This window comes from Chionomys nivalis, chromosome 22, assembly GCF_950005125.1.
Source record: "Chionomys nivalis chromosome 22, mChiNiv1.1, whole genome shotgun sequence".
NCBI lineage: Eukaryota > Metazoa > Chordata > Mammalia > Rodentia > Cricetidae > Chionomys > Chionomys nivalis.
Genome location: NC_080107.1, coordinates 13102660 through 13115488, shown reverse-complemented (window position 1 = coordinate 13115488; position 12829 = coordinate 13102660). Strand labels below are relative to the sequence as shown.

The 12829-nt window shown below is 42.9% G+C and overlaps 1 protein-coding gene across 6 annotated transcripts in view; it reads left to right on the top strand.

Annotated features, from left to right (window-relative positions):
* The first annotated feature begins 9441 nt into the window (after nt 1-9441).
* The window catches only part of Ubr3 (ubiquitin protein ligase E3 component n-recognin 3), a 135754-nt gene continuing 132366 nt past the window's right edge, over nt 9442-12829 (top strand). For all 6 annotated transcript variants that reach the window (XM_057754673.1, XM_057754677.1, XM_057754676.1 and 3 more), the window contains exon 1: nt 9442-10031. In XM_057754673.1, the coding sequence (XP_057610656.1) occupies nt 9493-10031 (539 nt within the window). In that variant the 5' untranslated portion in view covers nt 9442-9492. The remainder of the gene's footprint in view (nt 10032-12829) is intronic.

Genomic DNA, 12829 nt, shown 5'->3' with positions numbered 1-12829 from the left:
AGTGCCCCCTTCTGTCATGTAGGCAGAACACTGTATACATACTTAAAAAGAAAAGAAATACGTCTGCATGGGTAGCATACATACATTTTAGTCCCAGGAGGATATCTGTGAGTTCAAGACCAGCCTGGTTAACAGAGAGAGCTCCAGGCCAGCCAGGGCTACACACACACAAAGAATATGGTTGTGGTATCAAATGAGAGAAAAGTGATAGAAGTTGTTAAACTGGGAGCAGAAGTTGTGGATTTGGGGAAAAATGAAGTTTAGAAAGTAGGCACAATAACAACCAATTAAAAAATAATTATAACAAATTCAACACAATGCCCATCAAAATCCCAGAAAAATTCTTCAAAGACCTCGAAAGAACAATACTCAACTTCATATGGAAAAGCAAAAAACCCAGGATAGCCAAAACAATCCAGTACAATAAAGGAACTTCTGGAGGCATCTCTATCCCTGACTTCAAACTCTACTACAGAGCTACAGTAATGAAAACAGCCAGGTATTGGCATAAGAACAGACAGGAGAACCAATGGAACCGATTAGAAGACCCAGATATCAATCCACACATCTTTGAATACCTGATTTTTGACAAGGAAGCAAAAAATATCAAATGGAGCCGGGCGATGGTGGCGCACGCCTTTAATCCCAGCACTCGGGAGGCAGAGGCAGGCGGATCTCAGTGAGTTCGAGACCAGCCTGGTCTACAAGAGCTAGTTCCAGGACAGGCTCCAAAACCACAGAGAAACCCTGTCTCAAAAAACCCAAAAAAAAAAAAAATATCAAATGGAAAAAAAGCATATTTAACAAGTGGTGCTGGCATAACTGGATATCAACATGGAGAAGAATGAAAATAGACCCATATCTATCACCATGCACAAAACTCAAGTCCAAATGCATCAAAGACCTCAACATAAAGCCAGCCACACTGAACCTTATAGAAGAGAAAGTGGAAAGTACACTTGAGCGCTAAGAAACAGAAAGTGGTAAGAAAGAACCCCAGAGATAGGTTACACAATACTCTATTAGCTTTAAATGTTTTGAATGCTAATAAGAAAGGAACCATGCTGCAGAGAGACACTGAATAGTAGAAAAAAAATTGCTGAATTAAATCTTCCTGTATCCTTCAGAGATGTGTTGACCTCAGAATAGAAAGCAAGTTATGTGTTACATTGGGGGAAAAGGTTTGCTTTTGTTTCCAGAGGAGAATAAATGCTATGGATAACCAGCAAAGATTGATAACAATTAGATTCAAACAGGAGAGATCTCTTGATTAGGAGTGACAATTTATCAATCAGTTTCTCAAACAGTGTGGTTATTCAATCTAAATTAACTTATAAGACTGACAAATGCTTTTCACTTAATCAGTTTTAGGGTTGGGGCAAGGTTTTGTTTTTTGTCTTCCCAGGAGAATAAAAACATCGAACTAAGGAATCTGAAGACAAATGAGACATCTGAAGAAGGAGGACAAAATCATCCAGAGAAAATGTCCCCCCAAAAAAGTAAATTGTCTTATTGATATAGCAAACATCCAACAAGATAAAATTTCATAAATCTTCCCAAATGTTCGTTTTTGCTGTTCTCTACAGACATATAAGGCAAGTGATCTTTTAATTTTAATTAAAAATTAAAGCTGACTTTGGAGTTTGAGTGTGGTTTTCTCCTTCTCTAAATCCAAGCATGCTTGTTAAAGAAAAATCCAAAATCTCTGTTTTATATCAGAAAAGCAACCTGGTATGGGACAGAAAAAAATAAAATCAAATCAAGGGACTATTCTATTCCTACTAATCTCATATTCTTTTGGTTTTATTTTAACTCTTTAAACCTCTCTTAAGGTATAAATATTATCTCAAAATTTATAAGATTTTATATATATATATATATATATATATATATATACACTTAAACTCTGTTATGATATTAATGGTCACATAGAGTACTAACTAATTCTAGAAATAAGCTTCATCTAGCTTCTTGTACATGATTTCAAGCTTGAATCTGAAACATGAACTTGGAACTAAGTATGTGTACCCTGGATGTACTTATGAATTGTGGTCCTTTAACTTCTCCAAAATCTGCTGCATATGATGCATGAGATGGCTCAGTGGTTAAGAGCATTGCCTGCCCTTCCAAAGGTCCTGAGTTCAATTCCCGGCAACCACATGGTGGCTCACAACCATCTGTAAAGAGGTCTGGTGCCCTCTTCTGGCCTGCAGACATGCACACAGATAGAATATTGCATATGACATTTAAAATGTTTCCTGGCAGTGACCTTTGAGGTCTCACAGAAGATGATGGGACCCTGCAGTGACAAATCCACCTGGACTGCAATAACACCACTAAGCTGACAAACACCACCCAAAAATCGACTTTGGACTACAAACTGCTCAGGACAACTTCAAAGTGCTTAGAAAAGATGGTCCAGCATCATAGACTACTTCAGTAGTACTTCAATTAATCCCTGTACTTTCCTATCACACGGAGACTGGACAACAGCCAGCTCTCCTAGGACTTGACTAATTATCTCAATTTTCTCAGTATCTCCCAAAGTTGCCCCCCGACATCAAGAAGTAATTTTAAGAGCAAGGTGCCCATATTTCCAAGAGGTGGGGTGAGTGGTTTTTGGTCAGTTGGTGGAGTATGGATGTTTATCATCATTTTGGGTGGATGAATGAAAGTTGCTCTTGGTCATGGTCAGGAAAAAAACTAAGCAAAGGAGGTCAGATTCAGGGATCTTGTTCTGAAAAGAAAAAAGGGGGATATAGAGATTACAGGGAAAAGGTGTATATTATTGGACCTCTTTAAACTAAAATAACTACTAGTCTCAAATAGTTTATAAGGTGTGAATTTCTGTATATTGATACAAACTTAATTTAAGGTTATTTTTGTTACACTGTATATGTTTCTACTCTTGTTTAAGGTCTTTTTGTATATTGATACAGATTTAAGGTTATTTTTGTTACACTGTATATATGTTTCTACTCTTGTTTAAGATACTGTACATATGCATCTCATTTAACAATATAAAGTTCTAGTCCTTAAAAATTATTATTAAAAGATATTTAGTTAGGATAATCAAGAAATACAGATTAGTAGTCATCTATAGCAATCAAATTTGTGGCCATGTTTGGTATGTTAGTTTTAGGCCAAACAGAGATATAGTTTAGATTAGTTTGATTAGTTTATAGTTTGATTAGATATAGTTTAGATTAGATGATTGTCTTTAAACACTTCAGAGAACTACAGAATATGGCATTTAAGATGTCCTAATAACATAAGGATTTTCACGACAGTGAGACACAGCTGCTCCTGGAAGCATCAATTTACTTCAGAAAGGATGATGGGCACCAAAGAACCTCCATTTGGAATTGCTTTTATTGTGCAAAGTTAGCCACTGAGCCACCCTTGCCTTGACTGCTGGTAGTATAGTGTCAAAATTGGGCAAGCAGGACTTAAAAGAAAACGACTGCTGAACTTTACCAAGCCAAAGTAAGCCAGTCTTTCAAAATTTCTGCTTCACAAACTGTCAGATATTCTAGGCATGTAGGCTGAAGATAGATGCCCCAATATTACAGAGAAAACTTTGGTGACTGTCCTGGCAGCCAGATGTCTCTTTCTGAACCTTTAGAAGTTCTTTGTTCTGTACTTCCTGTTTACTCAAGTAATATTATATCCTTCTCAGATGGCTGATGGGGATTAAGACCAGATAATTAAAGTTACAGTTTTCTTGTTACCAAGTTCAGAAAAGAAACTCATAAAAGAGATGTAAAATGTAGAAGGCTAAGAGACATAAAATTTAAGTTGTTTATCTAGGGAAATGTTTTTAGGTCTAAAAAGATATTTCTAGGTTGGTAACACAGGTTATGATAGAAAGTGAATTAGATATAAAACTTTGTTCTTACTAAGAGAAGATAAATAAATGAAATTTTCTCTGAATTTGCCTAATACAAATGGACTGGACATTGTGAATGTAATTCTTACCTGATAATTGTTCTTATTGCTTATACTTTTACCATGTTAGAGTTAAAATGTTTCCTTTTTATTTAGACCAAAGGGGGAAATGTTGCTGGAGATGTGTTTATTCTGCTTCTCTGAGACAGCCGGTGAAGTTAAACCTTGATTCAGTGGGTGGACTCCATGTTCAGCTGCCCTGAATAAATTATAGAGTTTTCTGGTGAACTCAGATGAAGATACAGAGAGGAAGAAAGAGGGGCTTAGAAAGATTCGCTGGCTCTTTGGAACTGGGAGGGTGGAGAGGAGGGAAGCTGGCCTTCTCTGTTTTGTGGACAAATCATCTTTATATCTTAATATCTGACTCCAAGCTTTATTTATTAATAAAACAATAAAAGAAGCCACTATAATTATATTCAACCTTTCTCACAGTGAAGGACGAAGAGCTGTCTGTAGGCACCCATGTCTGTGATCTGAGTCATCAGCTCTGCTTTCTCCAACACAGCCTTTGTCCATGGCTTTCTCTTCACCCCAGCTCCATGCTGGACTCTCTACAAAGCTGAATATCTCTTTTCTTCCAGGTCAACTCAGAACCCTGAAGAAGTGATCACCCTAGCTAGTGGCTTGTGTCCCTTTCTCAGCAAAAAGCAAGAAGATAGTCATGGAACAGGGTGCTCACAACAATATTAACATTTTCAATATCTATTTGGTCTTCAAATGCAGATCATCTCCTCCATGTGTGCACAGTACATTCACAAATCTAAGGGTAACTTTTGAAATCATATCATAAGAACCATTGTGCCTGCCACATGGCAAGTTATTCTGCTAGATGATCTCACATTGAGACTAACTTGGAACTGGGTTGTGGTAGCGCATGCCTTTAATCCCAACACTTGGGAGATGTCCTCAGACAGATGTCTGTGAGTTCAAGACCACTTTGGTCTACAGAGTGCATCCAAGGACAGACTCCAAAGCTATAGAGAAACACTGTCTCTGAGGGGGGGCAAAAAATAAAATAAACAAAAAACCCATCCCCCTCCAAAAGACTCAACCTGCAGAGGTCATTGTTTTTGTTTGTTTGTTTGTCTTGTTCCCTTCGAAAGGGTTTCTCTGTGTAGCCCTGGCTGTCCTGGAACTTGCTCTGTAGACCATGCTGGCCTCGAACTCAGAGAGCCACCTGCCACTGCCTCCCAAGTGCTGATTAAAGGTGTGCACCACCACCGCCCTGCACAAAGGTCATTGTTATTTTATCTGTTTTATATGCAGCAGTAATACTCCTTACATAGCCTTTAAAACAGCTCTTCTCTGTCCTTCTTCAATTCCGATTTATTTATTTATTTATTTTGGTGAGCTAGGGTATCATGTAGCTGAAGCTGGCCTTGAACTTAATTATGTAGCGGAGGATGATTTTGAAGTCCTGATCTTTCTGCCTTTACTCCCAAACGTTGGGATGAAGCCCGGTGTGGTGGTGCACGTCTCTTATCCTAGCATGTAGGGAGGCAGAGGAAGGCATATCTCTATGGGTTTCAGGCCAGCTGCAACCTAGTCTCAAAACAGAGAAACAGCTGGAGAGATGGCTTATTGTTAAGAGCACCAGTTGCTCTTCCAGAGGTCCCGAGTTCATTCTCAGCAACCACATACTGACTTACAACCATCTCTAGTGGGATCCTGACCTGATATGCAGGTGTACATGCAGATAGAGTACCCATATATGTAAAACAAACAAACAAACAAACAAATAAATAAATCTTAAAAAACACAGAGAGACAACAAAACAACACAAAAATAACCACAAAAATAAATAAATGAATGAAAAAAACGAAACCAAATGCTGGCATGTACCAAACTCAGCTCCAGTATATTTTTCTATTAGTAAATATTACCCTCTTCGGCCATACTCATAAAAATTTTCACAGGAAAAATTTTCAGTTTTTTTTTTCAACATTAATTATTGCCTAACTTTTTTTTTCATTTTGTTTTGCTTCTTGGGGTTTTGCTATGTTGTCTAGGCTAGCCTCAAACTCCTAAGGCCTGAAGGATTTTTTTTAAAGGTGAATTGGGTACTTTTCGGTGGGCCCTGCCAAGGTATGCCACTGGGGAGAACATGGCATTGGCAAGAGAGTTAGTGCAAGAGGTTTATTGATGAAAAGGGAAAAGGAGTGCGAAACAGTGAAAGGCATTCTGGGAATGGGGACATGAGAGGGGCAGGTAGTCAGGCAGGCAGACAGACAGACAGGTAAGCAAGAGGAACAAGAGACAGAAGAAGAGAGCAAGAGACGAGAAAGGCAAGAGAGAGACCTGTACCTGGTAAGAGAGAGACCTGTGTCTGATGGATACCTTTAAGGGGTGGGCAGGGCGATAGGTGATGATGTAATTTTCTGGGCGCGAAAGTTGGCTGCTCTTGCAGTGGGAACTAACAAGGCCCAAGTGGTGCTCCTACCTCAAGTGTTTGGAGCATCTGGGAGTATCGGTGTACGCCATCGCGTCTGGCTTCATCATTTAGTTTTGAGATGGGTCCTCAGGTAGCCCAGGATAGCCTTGAATTCCCAATGTGGCTGAGGATGACCTTGAACATCTGACCTTCCTGACTTTTTTTTTCTGAAGTGCTAGGATTACATCAGTTGCTACCTGGATGGGGGGGTTCGTTTTCTTTTTCTTTGGAAACAACCGAGTCTTTTAGACCTCGCAGATGTACTTTCTGCTGTTCTCTCATTTGTTTAATATTGAAACAAGAGCATTTTTAGTAAGTTTCTCAGCTCCTGTTTTAGAATATTTTTGGGCAAAAAGCATGACAGTGCATTTACAATCTGGCCTACATTAACTCCTCTGCAGTCTGTTCCTCAAGACACTGTGAAGGTACATATGTAGTTCTCAGGAGTTTTGTCTGTTTGTTATCATCTAATATCATTGCATGCCCCCAGCCCCATCCCTTAAACACATTCCTAGGGAATGTTGCTCTTTATCTGCATCCGTCAAAGCCCGAAGATTTCTAGACGCCTTGTTCACGCTGTGTAACACTGTCTTAGCGCAACTGACTCCATGGTGGAAGTGCCACTCAGGCTGTAAACTTCAGCACGTAGACAGCACCACTTGCCAAAAATGAAAACAAAGACCTAATCCATCAAAGGCCATGGTTATGGGAACGTCTCTAAATGTATTAACCTCGCTGGGCGGTGGTGGCGCACGCCTTTAATCCCAGCACTCGGGAGGCAGAGGCAGGCGGATCTCTGTGAGTTCGAGGCCAGCCTGGTCTACAAGAGCTAGTTCCAGGACAGGCACCAAAGCTACAGAGAAACCCTGTCTCGAAAAAAAAAAAAAAACCTAAATGTATTAACCTCACTTTTTGGCTTCTGTAGTTCTGTTCTGGCTGTGTTTGTTAAATGAAGTATGCCAACCCAGAACATGGTTTTTGTGCTTCTGACAAAGGCTCAGGGCTACACTGGGATCCCAAACACTCAGTGTGGCCGCCAACCAGCTAATAAAGACTTTCCATGGGCTTAAGCCCATGTCCGAGTATTCTTCTCTGGTAAATACCCCGCAACAGCAATCAATTATTTTACCAGATGTCTGCCAGGTTGCAGTCAGTTGCTCTCTGGGATGGCTGAGGCAAGTACTGGGAACAAGACAGATATGCTGCCTGCTGTGTGTTTTTGGGCATATGAATTACTTAAAATTTTGTTTACTGCCACTTAACAGGCCTATTAAGCAGGTTACAAGAAAGACCATCAAAGAGCTGCTAGGCACTAGAAAGTCTAGAAATGTGTTGCCGATTGGAATTATTTCTCATTTAGCAATATCAGACAGATGTTTGAGTGTTTGCCAGCAGTGATTAAAGACTGATTCTTTGCCCTTGAGAAGTTTACCAGCTGGAGTGGAGGAACAAGCTTGCAATCCTGGCACTAAGGCAGGAGGAGGCTCTGGTTTGAGGGTAGCCTGGGCTACACGTTGCTTCAGAACAAACAACCCATTCCAACCTTTAAAACCACAGGAAAATGACCAATTAACAGTAATGTGGTGGGGATAAAAATTTCCTGCTCAAAACAATTATCAAATAAACCATAACCTTTTATTTTCTATTTAGAAAGTTTTTATGTATGGGCATTTTGCCTGCATGTATTTCTGTGCATGCCTGGTGCCCATAGAGCTCAGAAGAGGTCTTTGAGTTTCCTGAAATTGGAGTTAAAGACAGTTGTGAGCTGCTCTCCAGGCACTGGGAATCAAACCTGGGTCTTAGCCGCTGACTCATCTCTCCAGCAACCCCTCCTACCCCACTAAATTAAAAGAGAGTTGAAGATGTGGCTCAGTTGGTATAGTGTTTACGTAGCACGCACGAGGCTCTGGGTTCAGTCCCTGTTATTGTATAAACCAGGCAGAGTGGTAGTTCCAGCACTGGGAGGTGGAGGTCGGAGTTCAAGGTCATCCTAGGCTACGTAGAATGCTTGAGGCCAGTCCGTGCTACGAAAGATATTCTCTTAAAGCAAACGAGCAAACAAACCAACCTAACCAAAACCCTCCTTATGCAGTCATCAGGTTCCGGTGGTCGTCTTCTGTCTGTCTCTGCTCCGGACAGTGAGAAATAGTGATGTTGGCGCGTTTCAGAGACCATTTAAGGAGCTTGGTTTTTCTTGAAGAGTTTGGGTAAGAGGATAACAAGACAGCCATGGATCCGGCTCAGCAAGGAAAAGTGCCTGCTGCCAAGCCTGAGAACTTGAGTTCAATCCCCAGGAAACCACACAATGGAAGGAGCGAGAATCAACTCCCACAAGCTGTTCTCTGACCACCACACCCGCATCAGAGAGCCCCTACTCAAATAAATTGAATGGAATTTAAAAAACACAGTAAGAATATATCTTACTTAAAAAAAAAAAGAATGTATCTTAGGAGATTCACACGGAAGAAGTGTGAGGCTGAAAACTGACTCAGCGAAATATTTAGCAGGCAGTTTTTTTTTATTTTTTTTATGGTTTATTTAACTTTATTTTATGTGCATTGGTGTGAAGGTGTCAGATCCCCTGGAACTGGATTTTCAGACAGTTTTGAGCTGCCATGTGGGTGCTGGGAATTGAACCCGGGTCCTTGAGAAGAGCAGTCAGTGCTCTTAACCGCTGAGCCATTTCTCCAGCCCCTTAGCAGGCAGTTTTAATAATAGCAGGAATCCAGCAGTAATTAAGACTCTGGTACCATGAATCAACATCTGAAGCCCAGATACAGATGCCTAAAATACATCTGGTAGATGTGTATAATTCCTATGTTCCAGGCAAATAAAGAAAAGCCCACTCTTACTAAAGATGGCCTTTGGGCCGAGTTCCCGTGTAAGTAGTTGTCAGTTTTGAGAGTAGGGCCAACAGGTTGGGAGGGAAAACAGAAACGGTGTCCGGGACCGGCGAGGGGAGGAGCCCGACGAGGGGCGGGGAGCGCGCGGAGGTGTTCCGCGGTGCCGGGTATCGCGAGAGTTGGGCGGGCCGGGGCCTCGCAGCAGTCAGTTCCCCCACCCTCCCGGGAGGAGCCGTGGGCTCTGGACTCTCCAAATTCTGAGCTCTCATCATGGCGGCGGCGGCCGCGGCGGCCGTCGGGGGGCCGCAGCCGTCCCAGTCGGAGGTGCCCGAGCAGGGGCCGGCCCTAGACAAGGCGGCCACGGCCGCGCATCTGAAGGCCGCTCTCAGCCGGCCGGACAACCGTGCGGGCGCCGAGGAGCTGCAGGCGCTGCTGGAGCGGGTGCTGAACGCAGAGCGGCCGCTGGCGGGGGCTGCGGGCGGCGAGGAGGCGGCGGGCGGCGGCGGCGGCCCCGGCGCGGCCGAGGAGGATGCCCTGGAGTGGTGTAAGTGCCTTCTGGCTGGCGGCGGCGGCTACGATGAGTTCTGCGCGGCCGTGCGGGCCTACGACCCCGCGGCGCTCTGCGGCCTGGTCTGGACGGCCAACTTCGTGGCCTACCGCTGCCGGACGTGCGGCATCTCCCCTTGCATGTCGCTGTGCGCCGAGTGCTTCCACCAGGGCGACCACACCGGACACGACTTCAACATGTTCCGCAGCCAGGCCGGGGGCGCTTGCGATTGCGGGGACAGCAACGTAATGCGGGAGAGTGGGTGAGTGGAGCCCCGGTGAGGCGACCCGGGTCGTGTGGTCTTGCGGGGTCGGAGGGAGGCCTAAGGGGAAATCTGGGAGCTGACCCCCATCTGTCGGGGGATGTTTCGGGGAGGGCGCAGACCCAAGGGGCTGGAGGTGACTGAGCTGTCACTGGTGGGAAGGGGGTGGGGAGGATGGGAGAGCAGCATGTGCGGGGAATCGGGCTGGTGATTTTCGAGGAGGTCAGCGTGGGCGAGTGATGGGGGAGACAGGAGTCAGTGCGTGGGGCGAGAGGGCAAGGAAGACGAGCGGATACTTGGGGGAACCTGGCGTGGAGCTGTCAGTTGTGTACTTGTTGGGGAAAGGCTGTACAGCTGCCTGCCGGGTTCTGGAGAAGAGCCTTAGAAGTGATTTGGATTGACTGGGAGTGGTTTGGGATCTGAATTGGGTCACCTGATGATGAGGGCCAGGGAGATGGTCTTGTACTGCAAGGAAGGACCCTTGGGGGAAAAGCTGAACCGTCTGTACGTCTGTGTGTCTGCCTGAAGGACCGAGCTCTGGAGCTGCCGGGAGTTGAGGGAGGAGGGAAGGGGAGGGGCTTGCATAAAAAGGAACTGTTGAGCTGTCAGTAGAGTATTCGGTGTGCTGGAGTGACATCGAGGTTTGGGCTCCCGAGCAGTCAGATATAGAATATCCCTCACACCAGGAGAAGGAAGAAATCGCCGAGCGAATTAGGAGTTAAGTGCTAGATCTTATCTAGTTAAGGGCACCTTGATCATTAATATGAGAACATCCGTCTGAAGGAGACACTCAACACATTCATCTTTGACAAACGCATGCGTTTTTTGATATGTGCAGTACACCTGATGTTGGCACCTATGTCTTAATCCACTTACACTACAGTCGTTAGTGATAAATTCCTTAAATAGTCAAGAAGTTAGTGGCCGGGGAAGAGGTTTCTGAGCAGAAGGATTAAGAAAAAGGATTTAGAAGGAGATAGTAAGCAAATAATAATCAGGGCCAGCAATTAGACGTTGAATTTTTTTTTGCTTCACTTTTAGCGTTTTAATATTTATATATTATTGAATATATAAGCCAAAATATAATAAAGAGACCGTTGGAAGTTTCCCTCCTTTCTGGTCTCTTGTCTACCAGTCCCTTCCCATGGCTGAGTTTTTGTAGTGCAAAGCAAGCAACAATAAATGTTGTTTCCTACTTTTGCTGTTTCCTTTCATCCAAAAGGTAACATTGTTTTACATCTTGCTGTCTTCACTTTGATGTCTTTCATATCAGTAAATTAGTTTCCTGATTCCATTTTGTAAAAACTGCTACACAATGTCCATGAATTTTCTGCTCTTAATTTAATTCATTTGATGGGCATGAAGAGTTTCAGTACAAAATAAAAACTTGGTGCATGGTGTACTAGCCTTCTCTCACCTGTACAAATATTATCAGTGGCGTAAATTAAAAAGCTGAGATGTAGAAACATTTCCTTCCCAAGACTTGTTATAACTAATGTATGGAGTAGCCTATTTTCCAGTAGTCTCTTTATCAGTGTTATCAAACAGTGTTATCAAAACTTTGGATTTTTTTTCTGTTTGGTGAAAGTGTCAAATTTTAACTGCTTCACATAATTTTTTTTTTTTCCCAAGACAGGGTTTCTCTGTGGTTTTGGAGCCTGTCCTGGAACTAGCTCTTGTAGACCAGGCTGGTCTCAAACTCACAGAGATCCACCTGCCTCTGCCTCCCAAGTGCTGGGATTAAAGGCGTGCGCCACCACCGCCCGGCTGCTTCACATAATTTAACTCATTTAATCTTTAACAATTTTGAGATACTTACTGTTATTATTCCCATTGAATTGGAGAGGAAAATAGGGCACAGATTTTTAAAACTTGCTAAAGATCAGTCAGGTAGTAAACTAGGCATGCTGGCTCCATATCCTGACCTCTCAGTTACTTCTGCCTACTGCCTATATTAAATAGTGTTCTTTAATTTGTTTGGTTTTGGGGACTTCATCTCTGTGTTGTGTGTGCTAAGAAGGTGCACTTCCACCTTCCACATCCAGCCTCTAAATACTCTTACTGTTTTTTCTCTTCAGTACTGTTTTGTCTTTTTGATTTTAAATGTCATTTTTTTTTTAAAAAAAAACTTCCAATTGAAAAATAACAGACACATAGCACATGTGCAGATTTCAGAAGACAACTTTGAGTTTGGGATCTGGGGATTAAATTTAGGTAGTCAGGAGTCAGGCTTGTGTGACAAGCTCTTTTTTTTTTTTTTTCCTTTTTGGTTTTTTGAGACAGGGTTTCTCTGTGTAGCCCTGGCTGTCCTGGAACTTGTTCTGTAGACCTGGCTGGCCTCGAACTCACTGAGATCTGCCTGCCTCTGCCTCTCCAGTGCTGGGATTATAGATTTGCACCACTGACGCCTGACTGTGATGCTCTTTCTATACTGAGCCGTCCTGCTGCCACATCATCCTCCTTTACAAAGAGGTGCATCAAGTCGTGGAGGATTTATAGCTGTCTTACTGAGGCATTTTTACTTCTTGTTCTAGGTTATCATTCAGGGGAACTAATAATGAAAGAAGTAATGTTGGTTCCTCCCTGAATTTGGAACAAAGTGGTGATTATCAGATTGTTCTGGAGGAAATGCAAATCTGGCACTTTGAAATTATGATGCTTCATTCTGGAAGTGGAAATAATATTAGTAAGGTTTTTGTTTTGTTTGACATAGGGTCCTGGAACTTGGTGTGTAGACCAGGCTGTCCTTGAACTTTCAGTGACCCTCCTGCCACTGTCTTTCAAATATGAGTATAAGT